Source organism: Phaseolus vulgaris, chromosome 1 (assembly GCF_000499845.2).
Source record: "Phaseolus vulgaris cultivar G19833 chromosome 1, P. vulgaris v2.0, whole genome shotgun sequence".
Lineage (NCBI taxonomy): Eukaryota > Viridiplantae > Streptophyta > Magnoliopsida > Fabales > Fabaceae > Phaseolus > Phaseolus vulgaris.
Window position 1 is genome coordinate 22,456,048 of NC_023759.2, and position 14,940 is coordinate 22,470,987.

Genomic DNA, 14,940 nt, shown 5'->3' on the forward strand with positions numbered 1-14,940 from the left:
GAGACAAGTTAAATATTTAATTACCGAAATAACCTTATAATTTCATCCACTAATACACCGATTTTTAAATACTAACTCATTTCAAAGGTTAAACATATGGAAAACAGGAGAATAAAATAAAATGATCGTTGATAGTAAAATAAAGTTTAATTTTCATGAGTTCCAAATACAAAATTTTATACCCCAGCCAATTGATTAAAAATTACTTTAAATATTAATGTTAAAATCATTATTGTAAATATGAAAAAAATCAACAAATTTTTTTTTTTTTCTAAACATCTTTAAGAAATTGAAATTAACATATACACAAAGGTAATTTATAAAACTTTTAAGTTAAATTATAACAAAAATAATATTTAACTTATTTATAATGATTTATTTGTTGAAAAATCATTAAAATGGTGAAATTGATTTGGTAACACATTTCGAGAGAGAGAGAGAGAGAAAGATTGGTAGTTGTTGTACCAGATCCCTCCTCAGTCCAACACAACGCTCACCATTCCTTCATTCTTGAACACCAAAGTCCATTCACTCCCTTCACCTACCAACAAGGCAACAAATACCCTTTCTCTTTCGTATTCTTTATTCGATCACTTCTCCATTCTCTTCCTTATATACCACTTCATCTCCTCATTTTTCTCTTCACCCCCACACTTCATTCAAATCATGGATTTCCTGCAAGCACCAGAAAATCAGATACTTCTGGGTGTGGCCGTGGCCGTCGTGGCCGCTGGGCTTGGTGCTGTCTTTCTCTTTTCATCTAAGAAGCGTAAAGGTGACACCTTTTTCAGCTTCATATTCTTCCCATTTGGAATTTTATGCTCTCTCTGATTTATTCGTAAAGGGGTCTTCTTTGTCTTAGTTCTATGAGTAAGAGAAGATCCAAAATGCTTTTTTAGAGAATTTGATGAATACGAGGTGGTTTTATTTTTTCAAAGATGTTGTTCTCATTTTCTAAGAAAGGTCAATAGTGTTGGGGGGAGAAAATCACTTGCACACTAACAGCATATTGCAAGGGATAGGAATAAGAAGAGAAAATAAAGACTCGTTAAATTTTGTTTTTGATCTTATATTACAGTTAACTCCTAACTAACTTTCTGTTATTAGATTTTACAATCTGAATTATTATTCATAACATACTCCCTCAATTCATACTTCTCCATGATACAATCCTCAATCTCTTTTCCTAAGAGTATACAAGTTTTATCAATATTCAGTGGTTTGGTCAGGAATCTGTCACTTGATCTTCTGCCTTTTAATAGATAACTTTATGTTCCTTTTATTCACTTGGTCTCTCAAGTAATGGGATCTTGTCTCTATGTGCTTGGTCCTCCTTGTGCTACTGGATTTTTGGCTTGGTTAATTGCTAAAATATTGTCAACAGCAAGTTTCATTGGTCCTTCCATTTTCAAGTGCATATGCTCAGGTTTGGAGCCACACATCTTGGTATGCCCCTTGTGATGCAGCAATATATTCTGCCTCATATGGCGAAAGAGCTACAACAGATTGTTTCTTTTGAACACCATGATAAGGCAGTGTTTCATAGCTCAAAAACATAGCCACTTGTACTCTTCCTATCATCTTTGTCTCACCAGTCTGAGTCTGTGAAATTCCACATTTTGCTGGAGTCTTAGCTTGATTACAGTTATTGATATTGAATCTTGAATCTCTTCAATACATCACATGCATACTTTTTTTTATGAGAAACAATCCCTTACTAGTATGTGGAAATTCCAGGCCCAAAAAATACGGGAGTGTTCCCAAATCTATAATCTCAAACATTACTCCTTTCACATAGATTCCAGACTCATTGTTGCACTCCAGAAATCCTTTTTCAGATAAGAATGAATCAATCCTCCAATTCCATGTCTGGAAATTGATCCATCTGGATTCACCTTGATTTTATAGATACATTTCACAGGTATAGGCTTTTTATGTAGAGGTAGTGACAATTAATCCCCTGTATTGTTCTTCACAATCGACTTCAATTCCACCTTCATAGAAATCACACATTTCTGTTCTTTAGTGCCTTCTTCAACGTTGATTGGTTTAGCAACTCTCCTTCACCAGTTACTGCATTATCTGGGAACCTTTCAAAATCAGGCAAACACCTTGGTGGCATCATATTTCTCTGTGGTCTCAAAAAAGATTGTTGTAGAGTGTTGATTACAGTTCTCTACACTATCCTTGTCTTGTTGACCAATATTAAGGTTTGAATCCTCTCCAAATTGGATTGGATTATACTATTATCACTTCCTTTTCTCTTCAGGTATATGCTTAAAGTAAAGAGACTCAAATACCCCTATATGATCATCTTCTCGCCCACACTTCTTCTAGAGTTGTACACTTCAATCTCCTTGTTGCAGTTCTATTCAAGATGTAAATGGCTGTGCTCTTAGCTTCTTCCCAAAATTCATTTGGCAATAACTATCTATTCAGCAGAGCCCTCGCCATGTTCATTAGTTTTGTTCCTCCTTTCATCTACAGCATTGTGTTAGGGTGTATATGGAGCTATTACCCCTTGAGAAATACCCCAATGATCACATACCTCTTGAAATTCTACTGAGTTGTATTCACCATCACCATTTGTCCTTAGTATCTTTATTTTCTTTCCACATTGTTTCTCTACCATCATCTTAAACTTTCTGAACACATTCAGCTCCCTATCCTTCCTCTTGATTAAGTATTGTTCCTAACCTAAACAACTTAAAGTCTTAGAGTGAGTCATGTCAACTAGGTAAACATGTTAGATCTTCTTTTCCAAAGAGACCTAAACAAGATGTAACTATGCCTCTTCTATAACTTATTTTGACATTTGGGGTCCAAGTTGAGTCATCTCTTTTGGGCTTCGATATTTTGTTACTTTTATTGATAAATATTCTTTTTTTACTTGGGTTTATTTAATGAAAGATGGATATGAACTATTGTCTATCTTTGTGTCTTTCCTTAATGAAATTAAAAAATCAATTTGACTAAGTTATCGAATTTTTTAGGAGTGATAAGCCTAAAAAGTACTTTTCTTTTGGATTTTTTACTCTTTTTGGTTCAGAAAAGAGTATGTATTGTTGCATGTTTTTCCCTACCCTAGTGTTGGCTGTTTGTTTTTCTGATTAGTGACTATATGCTGGTCTCTTATACAGACAGAATTTTTATGTCAAAAGTATTTACTGCATATTTTTTTTTGGATATTAACTTTTTTGGATTCATAAGGAAACTTTTCATCCTTTTACCTGTTATTAGTCAACCTTGCTCTGAGTTTAGGTTTATTACATGCTGGTTGCTCTTGTCGTTATTCTATATTTCTCTTCCAAAAGTAGAGTTTCTGTTTGGTTGGATTGTGTTTCCTTTGGGTGTCTTAGGGATTGTTCAGCAGAATTATATGGTCAGTAGTCCGTCACTAATTATGAAAAGGGATGACCATGCTTTGTCTGATAGAGTTGACAGTGGTTTTTTATTAGCTACTTCCAGTGGTAATACCAAAAACAGTTTCACTTTCCTTTTCACTGAGTCCGTTGTTCTTGGAAAATAGACTTTCTCATTACATGGAATCTTGTTTACTCTGGAGAAAGTGAAAGACCTTAATTACATCTTTGACTATGAATCTAAGTTATACTAAAGCTTGGTGGCAGTCTGAAATAATGTAAAACTCAATGCACTTGACCTTCAGAGTTCATTCATGTTAAATTTGGTTATAGTATGTACTTAAGTGTTAATTCATGTCTTCCACGTGCTTATAGGTTGCTTGGACCCAGAGAACTTCAAGGAGTTCAAACTTGTTAAGCGTGCACAGCTGAGCCATAATGTTGCAAAGTTCACATTTGCCCTCCCAACACCTACATCTGTTTTGGGTCTTCCAATTGGGCAACACATAAGTTGCAGGTCTATTTTTTGTCTATTTCCCTTGTCGCTGTAATTAATTCAGCACATATTTGTGTTTAATTCAGTATCTGCACAATTTGTTCTCTCAATAGTGGCTGAGAATAGCTATCGCAATTGCTTGATTACATTGATAACTAATATCTATAGCAGAAACTATTTCCTTTTTTAGTCTTTTATCAAAGTTTGTTGACACATTATGAACAAACAACTTCTCAAACAGGGGTAAAGATGCACAAGGTGAAGACGTTATCAAACCATATACCCCTACTACTTTGGATTCTGATGTTGGACATTTTGAACTAGTTATTAAGGTATATTCAGTAATTCTTCATCCTTATTTCCTAACTCTCCATTATTTTTCTTTTTCTCCCTCGACAATTGGTTTTCTGTCTAAAATATGTATTTAATAGATGTACCCACAAGGAAGGATGTCTCACCATTTCCGTGAGTTGCGTGTTGGTGACTCCCTTGCTGTGAAAGGACCCAAGGTAAATGTTTCTTTTCTTGACATTTGTATACAAAATTATCAGGGTTTCCCATTTTCTTAATTTTTCATTGTAAATTTAATGATTTATTCGTGTCCAAGGCGCCCTGTGGATGGCTGTCTTAGAAACTTCCAGTTCTTCAGTATATTTGAATTTACTTTAAATTTTGAGGAAATGGCAGAGGGAATCTTGCTGCTACAAGTCAAGATCATCTCAACTTTGAAAGCCCTAGTACCAGATCTGTTTTAGTAGCTTTAAAAGAGGGATTTATTTTGGTTTGAGAAAAATCTTTGGTTTTAATTTCTTGGTCTCACAAATATTTTTCTTCCTCCACTTCCATACTTTCTTCTCCCACCCCATATTATAAAAATGACCTATGTGCCCTTGTTATATTTGGAATATTCCAGATTGTGTAATTCAAAATAACAGCTTGGACTGTGTAATCTGGAACAGTATTCTGGATTATTACAAAATGCGGAATATAGTTCTGAATTATGTGATGTGGAATATACTTCTAAATTACATAATACGAAATATATTCTGGATCCAGATTGCATAATCCAGAAATTTACTGGATTACATGTTCTGAGATATATTTGGAATTGATTATGAGATGTTATAAGAGGGGCATGTTGGTCACTTTCTATATTATGGGGGTGGGAGATGAACCCTTTCACAAATAAGTACAACAAAAAAGGCCTTTTCCCACTAGGTAAGGTCAGTTAAAATGTATCAGACGACATCATTCAGCTTTGTTAGAGACCAAATCTTCAGAGATGTTATTTACCATGAGACCCCTCTTCCTCAAAAGTGTTATCACTGATTCATAATATTAATTAATGCTACCTTGTTTCCTGTTTTCATTGACTTCGTCTCACCATTTTCTGTACAAACAAATACTTGAAAATAAGAAACAAAATGGAAGCTAGGTGATATTTCTGTAATTATTGGTGAAATTAGGAAATGAATACAGAAAACATATTGTCAAGCCAAACAAACAAGTCCTTGTTTTGTTACATTTTGTAAACAATAATTTGTTAGACTGTGTTCAAATTTAATAAAATGAAGAAAAATTGGGGAAAATATTTTGGCACTACTTAAAATTTTCTGTACTGTAAAGTTGTGATGTTAATATTGTTGTTCATACATAGTAAAATAAATTTGAAAAGTATTTTCTTTATATGTTTTACTTTATTATTTTAAACCTTATTTATATATATATCTATATTACAAGGGACTATGTATACGTGCAGTCTTTGAAAATATTTTAGAAATGTTAGTATATGACTGCCCCCAAATTGTAAACTTGCAATGAATGTTTGATAGTGACACATGGTTTTGGTCTAGTCTCTAGTTTTTCATGTGTATTTCTTAGATCCAAGTGATTTTGTAGGCTCTGCATAGATAATCCCTCTGATTTAGCAATAAACTCTTTCTTTTTCTCATTTTCCCTCTGTGTAAAGCAAATTTTCATTTCCCTCTTTGTTACTTAGTTATATGCATTTCCATACTCATAATGTCTGCTACCAAATGAAAGACTTGTTATTTAGATATTTGGACTTTAACACTGTTGCTTACAGGGACGTTTCAAGTACCAAACTGGTGAGGTTAGAGCATTTGGGATGCTTGCTGGAGGGTCTGGAATCACCCCAATGTTCCAAGTATATCATTAACACACCGTTCTTTTGTTCATCATTAAGTGGATATTCTTTTCATAAAGTTCTGTGTAATTTGTTTGTTACTTGTTGCTGAAGGTTGCTAGAGCTATATTAGAAAACCCTAAGGACAAGACCAAAGTACATCTTATCTACGCCAATGTAACATATGAGGATATTCTTTTGAAGGTATTTAACATTTATCCTTTCACTTCGTGTATGATATTATTAACTTAATTTGAGATTTTGTGAACTGGACTTTGGATTCAGATTAATCCATTGCTTCTTGGTGGCTATAAGTTCTAGGACATTGTGTTAATGATTTTTGTTCATTAAATAACAAACCTCTCTTTTTACTCCAATAATGATCTTTTTGCATTGCCTTGCGGTGAATTGAACTTTACATTTGACAATCTTTTTGTGACACTAGAATTAATTCTGCAGTTTTACAGTATGTTATAGCTGTCCCAAAATGCCAACCCAGGTCAATTTGATTTAGTTTGAAGTTGTTCTTGGGAGTCATGAATGCACGTGTAAATATTAGGGGGTAAATGCATGTGATGTATCTACTCTAAAGAAGTTAGCATGTCTTTACCTTCTTACATACTTATCTGTGGGAGAGTGTAGAAACAAAATGTTTTAGCAACCTATGTCGCCACAAAAATTTTTTTGGAGCATGTTTGACTGGAGAGAACGTTTTCTATTTTCACTTTTAATTGCAAAAATTCCATCTTGTTTTCTATTTTCGAGTTTTCCTTGTGAAAACAAACTTTTATTGTTGACACTGTTTTATTCCTAAAACTTTGAAGACACAAGACAAAACAAAAACAAGGCGACATTTTTATGGTTAAAAGTGAAAACAACAGATCCGTCATTTTTTGCCCACAGGAGCAAACATTACACGCTCATGGAAGGAGCTTTTTAAATGCCTTGCAACAGTATAGAAATCTATTCTTAAAATTTTATAGTGTAAAAGAATTGAAAAACTATTTTCCTGCACGGAAATATTTACTTTCCTCAGCTGTTATTTATTTCCTTTTGTACCACAAATTCCTCTCACTGGAAAACCCTTGTTATTGACACTTGTCATTAATGAAAGTCTACTTATTTGTATGTACAGGAAGAACTTGATGGTCTTGCTTCTAACTATCAAGATCAATTCAAAATATACTACGTGTTAAATCAGGTTAGTTCTCATGGCATGTGGAACTATAATTTTCTTCTTATCTATTACATTTGTTACTTTTGCTTTGTTTGTTGAGGGCCATGCAAAATCTTGGTCTTGATGGCATCAAATAACAGTGCCAGCTAGATTATAAAAATGCAGGTTATTCAATGTTTTGTTTATAAATTCATGTAGAAAGTTTATACAGTCATTAGCAAGGGCAAAACTTCATTGGACTTGTGGAATAAATTAGGGGAACTTGACCATTATCTTTATATCTTTTTCTTCATCCATGACCCTAAACCTAAAATTCTTAACAGCTATAACTAATGGTAATTTGTTTTGATGTTATATAATCTGCCTAGCCTCCGGAGGTGTGGGATGGTGGTGTTGGATTTGTGTCTAAGGAGATGATTCAAGCCCATTTGCCTGCTCCAGCACATGACGTAAAGGTAATTGGTTCATTATTTTACATATTACTCCAAAATGGTGTTTCCGTGTTTTCTTTTGCTAATCATCGTGTAGAAGGAAGATAAATGATTAAACATCTCTTGCGGATTTTCAGATCCTGAGATGTGGCCCACCACCTATGAACAAGGCCATGGCTGCACACCTTGAAGCCCTTGAATATGCTCCTGAGATGCAGTTCCAGTTCTGATTCTTCATTGGGGTGATTAGCATTGCATGCATTTCATGGCCTTGGCCATTGAAAAACTTGAAGCAAAAATTTGTTTTATTTTTCCTGGCTATGAACACGTGAAGCATTGGACCAACAGTGCATTTAACTCAGCAATTGAGAGTTGAAGCCTGAAATAATTGATTCTTGTATGAGATGAGATTGATGAGATGACCCTAATCTATGAATTAAACTTGTTAGTTTTGACTAAAATTTGCATCCCTTTGGTGGCATATTTTTTCAAACAGATGCAAAGGCCTCGAGTTAAAATCAATCTTCAATTTTCCGACAAGGTAGAAGGTACTACATGGGAATGGATAAAAACATGAGTGTTATATTATTTTTAAGTAATGCTTGTTTGTACTATTACTTTTTCATAGTAATAATTTAGTCTGTAGAAGAATAAAATAATTCATTTAACGAAAATTGTAATAATTGGTTTGGGTTTAGGGTTAAAAACGTGAATAACAAAATTGTCTATCCTAATATGTTATAGACAGTTGAATGTATTTTTTTAATGCTAGCAAACCGGTGGTAACTAACTAGGGTTGAGATGGTGTTCTTCATTGGGGGGAGGTAGTAGGGTTACATTTCTAAAGATGCTCTAACAAGTAATTAAATCCATATTATAGGCTTTAAAAGTATTTGAGTATCTTTAATGTGAGTGGTTCAGTGAATTGTTTAAAGTTAAACAGTTTAACACTTTTTTCTTCAATAAAGCATGTAATTTAAGGAACACTACTTGAGTAAACAATGTTTCTTTAAATGGATTGTGCAAAGAAAAAAAAAAACTTTTCTTAGTCACAAAACTGATGTGATTTAAAATTGAACATTTACTTTGACATTATTAACATCACAGTCAAATTTTGTTTTAAAGTTTTAAATTTATGTATCATTATAAGATTCACACATTTAAGATAAGTAACCATGAATCTTAAATACTTTAAAGTGTTATTTACACATGCAACAAGCAATTTGAAGATTTTGGATCTTATATACTTGTGGAAAGATTTTAGATCCAATTTGTGGAAAGATTTTAGATCCAATTTGAAGGCTTTGGAAAAGAAAGAGGACTCCAAATTTGATTCAGATTACAGAAGGAATCCACTTGTTCATGAATGTGTCAGTCTATCTACCACATCATTATTATTAATGTCGTTCATGCGAGTTTAACAAAAATGACCAAATTGGATATCTATTAAAAAAACTTAGGACGAAATTGATATTTTTAAAATCCACTAGACCAAATTGATTAATGACCCTAAATGTAGGGACCCAAAAGGTAATTATACCTTAATATTATTCATATTATGAGTTTTTGACTTGTTTTTCTCCTTATTCTCAACTTTAGGGAGTATGTTTTTCTTTCTCTAAATTTTATAACATTATTATGAATATATGTTTTTTGTGTTTTTCATTTTAGTCTCCTTTCAACTTTTATTTTTAACTTTAAGAGGAGTTTTATCATTAATGTTTGGACTAACGACTAAGTATGATTGCAAAGGCAATTTCAAACTCAAATGAGATAATAAATAATAGAGGTAATAAATGAACAATACATTTTCGGGATCACCACTTATTTATACTATTTTCAAGGGGTTTTACTTGTATGGACCTTCACAGTGTGTCCATATTGATCTTATCTTTTGATTAATGATTTAATCATCTTATTAATAGCTTAAGTGTTCATTAATATGCAATTGAGATGTATACATTGACCCCTAAGCTTAAGGAGGCATAGGTGACAACTAATTTGAAAAACAAAATCCATTTCTTTGGTCCACATCATGTTGGGTTATACCATACATTGACTCCCTAAACTTGATGAGGTATAGGCGACGATCAGCCTAAAAGACGTAAAAAAAAATCATTTCTTTGGTTGACAACATGTCATGTTATATTGTACATCGACCTTCGAAGCTCGAGAAGGCATAAGAGATGATGAGTCTAAAGAATGAACAAAAAAGAAAAAAAAATGATTTCTTTGGTTATATCATACACTAGCCTATCATCCTCAGATAGACACAAGCAATGATGAGTTTGATCTAAATAATGTTGGAGTTTGTGCACAAACATTGGATTAACATTCTGATAGTTGGTAGAGGTTGCAATGGTTGATGTGTTAGTCTCATTCAAATACAAATAAGTGGTAGAGTAAAATGTTAAAGGGAAACACTTAGAATTTTCATAGAGTAGCATTTGAATTGAGTGTAGTTTTTGATAATTTAAGGTAAGAATGTTTTCTACTTTAGGATTTTAGGATTTCTAAGTGGGCAAGGTTGTTTGAGGAGTGTGCGAATGAGTTCGATTCAGATGCCAATTGTGGGGCACAAACATTTGCTTCTAATTCGGATGAATTTGAAACTTAATACTTTGACCAAGACAAAGGAAAAGTAGTTGCACAAGACGTAGATGAAGAATAGGTTGAGGATAGTTTACCACTTAGCATGAGGTGTGAGTAGAAGAAACCAATAAGGAGGAAATATTTTTCCATTTTAAAAAATGATCATTCATGTTGTATGCTTTCGTTGACAGCGTGAGTATGATGTGGAGTTGGACAGGTGAAGGGATTGTGGCAGTTCAAAGGTGTCGGGTCAATGACAACATGTGTCATGGCTGAGAAGGCAGATTAATGGATTTTTTTTTATTCTTTTTTTATAGTGGATATGCAAGTTCATTTTCTTTTGGATGAGTTCTTGAAAGGATTATTTTTTATATTGAATGTGACCTCAATGCAACTTCATCCGAAATAGTTGGACATCACTATAAGTTTTTTATATTTCATGTACGACTTTGCACTTGAAGTCAACATCACTAGTATTTCTCCATTTTTTTAGCACAAGAAGAGGCGATTCTATCAAATGGTTATCTATGATCAGTCACTCAAGAGCTTTGCTACTTGCTTTGTTCACCTCATCTTGTAAGAATTTCAAGGGTGATTGTTTTAAGGTGTTGGTGGAGTTAACTAGTCACCAACTTTTTTTTATGATGGTGAAAATATAAAGTTTCCATAGATAGTTGAGCTATATGATAACAAATGACGATGTTAAGACGTAGGTGATTTTGGATAAATTTCTTGGTAAATTTCTTTAAGTAATTTTATCACTATGTATTCATTCTAACCTTGACGATATCCTTTGTTCCTTATGTATTTATTTGTTTGCATAATTTTATCTTGGATAAGTTTCTCTTGTCATTGTAGGTATCATGGTAGTCACAAACCAAAAGTACAAGAGTAATGTTGGCGTGCATCGTTATGACTATTGAGAATGAGAAAAGGAAGGCTACCAAGGGGAACACGACTATACAAGAAGGTCATTCCACTAACTTGCTCCCACCAAAAGCATATAAGCACAAGAAAAGGAAATATTGTCTTGTAAAAATCATTAAGAAAGATTTCCATCTCGTCATTTGTTAAAGAAACTTGGTTAGGATAAGCTAACAAACAAATGGATTTCTTAGCCAAGAACTTTAGTTGTCAAGCATAGTAAGTTTTTCTCCTAGCTTGAATATGGTTGTTAGGGAAGGGAATGTGCTCCAAATTGGTGAGGAAAGGAACCTCAATTGAGGTTGTTAAGATCTAGACGTTCTAGAACTCGTTAAGGGTCAATGAAAAGTTTTTATGATAACAAATATAAATAAGTATTTGAATTAATCTCTGGGTTTATTCTAAACCTTCTAACATGTATTTTGTTTAATAGAGCTACAATTATATCAAAACCATCTCAGAGTTTGTTTGTTATGCTAAACAATACAAAAATATGCTTAAATAATCAATGGTTAATTATTAACTTAAATGTAATCTAAGTTGTGAAGATTTGCTTTCTACATTCGTATTTAACATAAATTGGCCAAAAATCAATTTTTTATAAGATTGACTTAATCTTACAAATAACATCTAACACACTTTCTTTAAATAAGGAAACAAGGGATTCCATCAATGGTCACAAATCTATTTAAGGCATGATTTATTTTAAAATAAATGAAGAAAAAAAATCAAATGTAATTTGATTAATGTATATGTCAAAATACTCTTGCATAGGTAAATAGTATAGATAAATAGATAACTCAAATGTTCAATAAAGAGTGCAACCTTTTATACATGGACATAGATCCATGAGCAAAGCAAACAATTCCTTATTTGTGTAAAGAATTCAAATAATCATGTTATCAATAAAAAATGGATATTATCTTTGAAGATTACACAAACAATGATCATATTCATGAATATCTATATGAAGATAAGGAATCTAGAAGATCAAGCACTAGACTACATTATTCTTTCTTGTGATATTTCTTTAAGATTTCTCTTAAATCTTTTCTTTAATGGGAGAATGGTAAGTCTTTGTATTATTCACTTAGTGAAATTACCCACTTGTGAGGAAGCCTTTATTTCATATTCCCTCTCTAAGAGTTAACATTTATTCAATCTATCTTCTTGATTGTAGTCACAATCGACAATTTAGAATACTTAAAGTCTCAATATCAAGAAAAGATTGAGAAGGTATAACCAGAAATGATTAGTCTACTAGGTTGTTAAAAAAACTTTGATTAGCGAAATCCTAAGAGTTTCTTAAAAGAGAATTAGACGTAGTTCAAAGATTATGGTGAATTGGTATAAATTGTTGTGTTATTTTGTGAAAGTTCTTATCTATTAGACAATTTAACCACTTTGCGAGAAAAAGTCTTATTCCTTTATTCCCCCTTCTAGAGTATGCTTTCTACTTTAGTTGACATGACAACATGTCTTAAAGGTTAGTTCTCAACAAAATGAAACAAGATCCTACAAAACAATATTTATGAAGTTAGAAAGCCACACAATAAATAATTCACCCATGTTCAATGGTATAAAGTATGACTATTGTAAATAGATGATGCATGCTTTATTTGAGTCTTGTCATATGGACATCTTAGATGTGGTAGAGAACTGTACCGGTGAGGATTGTACGACCGATATCGTGGTCCACCTCAATAGGTCGACCGATACCTCAGACCCAGTTACGCTTAAACAAAGTCAGTAAAGCTAATCTGTGATTAAGAACTAGGTAATACATCCATAAACGTGGTCCAACTCCCTAATTTGGCCCAATAAGAAAAGCCCACCAAAGGTAATATAAATAGCACACATTCCAAAATCTAGGGACGTCATCATTTATAGTGATGTGACAACCGAGTGTCGAATACCTTTACTGACTTGAGCGTCGAAGTGCCTTTTGCAGGTACCATTTGAGCCTGTGTTACGAGAAGACTGAGAGGTGCGACGAGTAGAGAGAAGGAAGGAGCTAGCAAGGAGGGAAGTTGAAGTACAGTATGACCGAACGACAAAGATTGAAGAAGAGTGATCTCAATAGTTCTCTGGGCCCCAACCCCCATTTGAGAACAAGAACAATAACCACATTAAACTATATGGAAATCACTAGAGGATACCAAAGGATCAATGAAAAAGAACAAACAACACAACATCCTTATGTGTCATTCAAGTGTGTTGAAGAAATGTAGGACACACTCTTTGTCACATATGAAGGATCAAAGGAAGTTCAAAGAACAAACTCAACCTTCTAACTCATTAATATGAACTATTCAACATGGAGGAAAATGACAGTATACAAACAATATTTTGTAAATTTCATATAATTATCAATGAACTTAGATAAGTTGGGAGAATTCTTGAAAATTATGATCTTGTTGCCAAAATTACTTCACACTCAATAGAGGTCTAAAAAACGACCTTATGAGCGTTTAAGGATCTTAAGAATCTTACCTTGGATGATCTTATCGATATATTTAAAGTTTATGAAGAATGCTTCAATGTGATGCTTAAAAAAATAAAAACAAATCTGTTGCTCTCAACACCCAGAACATTTACACCTTCCAATGCATTGAAAGTAGTAGGAGACTCCTTAGACATTGCAAAGTCAAACAATGAAGAGATGGCTTCTCCTTTTTAACACATAAGTTCAAGAACATATTCATGAAACACGAAGGACTCCGGAAAGGGAAAATGTTCAATCTGAAGGAATCCAAAGAATGAAAAGAGAAGCATGTTTACTTTGACTCCAAGAAACCTAGACATTACAGGTCAGAATGCCCTGAGATAGATAAAGAGAAAAGAAGGGAGTTCTTGAAAAAGAAAAGTTTCATGTCAACAACGGAAGATCTTGATTTCTCTGAATGAGAAAACGATAAAATGGAAGAAGCTCATGTTGGTCTCATGGTGAACACAATGTGTGATCAACACTTTAATGACTATGATGATGAGGTAGACTTTATTGGTATACATTTTATTGCACATGTATATTATGAAGTGTTAGATCCAAGTTCAAAAAATCTTGTGATTGATTTTGATTGTGTGGTTAAACTGTTAAGAAGTGGACTTTAAGCCTAATTCAACCCCATAAAACTGGCTCATGAGGTGAAGTTTGCATCCACTTATATACAACGAAATGTCCTAATCTCTAGTCGATGTGGGATTTCCAACATAAACAATCAAGTATTAAACATAATATTTGTGTATTAGATAATGTCAAATGCAAAGTATCATATCTAGTTCATCAAATGCAAGTTGTATGGCTAGACAAATGCATGAGTTGTTTAATATATTCTTCGACTGACAAACATAAGTGTTGTGCACATGTATTATCCGATAAGTTTTTACTTGAACAAAAACAAATAAGTATACTTAGTCATATAATTCTTTTCTTGAATAAAGGATAACTATACTTTGTATGAAAAATGCAAGATTGAAGCATTTCACACTTTAGGCAACAACATAAAATCGTGACCTAAGCTTTAGACAACAATTTTATAAGTGTTACATTTAAATTTAGGCCACAATTATTTAATTGTGACTAATTCCTTCATACTACATTTATATTATCATTATTTTATTATTATTATAATAATAATTTATTATTATTAACAATCTGTTATTAGAGGGAATCAAATTAAGGTAATATGAGTAAACATAAAACATATAATCATTATATCAGACAAACTTTGTTGCCATATTACGATTATTATTATTTTTATTATGATTATGATTTTTATTATTATTAATATTATTATGATTGATGATAATAT

The 14,940-nt window shown here is 32.7% G+C and overlaps 1 protein-coding gene across 1 annotated transcript; it reads left to right on the forward strand.

The window, feature by feature from the left end:
* The first annotated feature begins 392 nt into the window (after positions 1 to 392).
* LOC137813785 (NADH--cytochrome b5 reductase 1) lies at positions 393 to 8,073 on the forward strand. Its single transcript, XM_068616216.1, has 9 exons — positions 393 to 775; positions 3,738 to 3,879; positions 4,100 to 4,190; positions 4,290 to 4,367; positions 5,945 to 6,025; positions 6,119 to 6,208; positions 7,140 to 7,205; positions 7,550 to 7,636; positions 7,750 to 8,073. Exons 1-9 carry the CDS (start codon positions 667 to 669, stop codon positions 7,840 to 7,842), a joined length of 837 nt encoding a protein of 278 aa, XP_068472317.1. The 5' UTR covers positions 393 to 666; the 3' UTR covers positions 7,843 to 8,073.
* The last annotated feature ends 6,867 nt before the right edge of the window (positions 8,074 to 14,940 follow it).

What these genes read in the sequence shown, in the direction of transcription:
- LOC137813785 (XM_068616216.1), top strand. Translation starts at nt 667, where the DNA reads ATGGATTTCCTGCAAGCACCAGAAAATCAGATACTTCTGGGTGTGGCC. An exon ending in GGGCAACACATAAGTTGCAG is followed by an intron (nt 3,880 to 4,099) that starts GTCTATTTTTTG and finishes CTTCTCAAACAG; the next exon opens with GGGTAAAGATGCACAAGGTG. An exon ending in TATACTACGTGTTAAATCAG is followed by an intron (nt 7,206 to 7,549) that starts GTTAGTTCTCAT and finishes TAATCTGCCTAG; the next exon opens with CCTCCGGAGGTGTGGGATGG.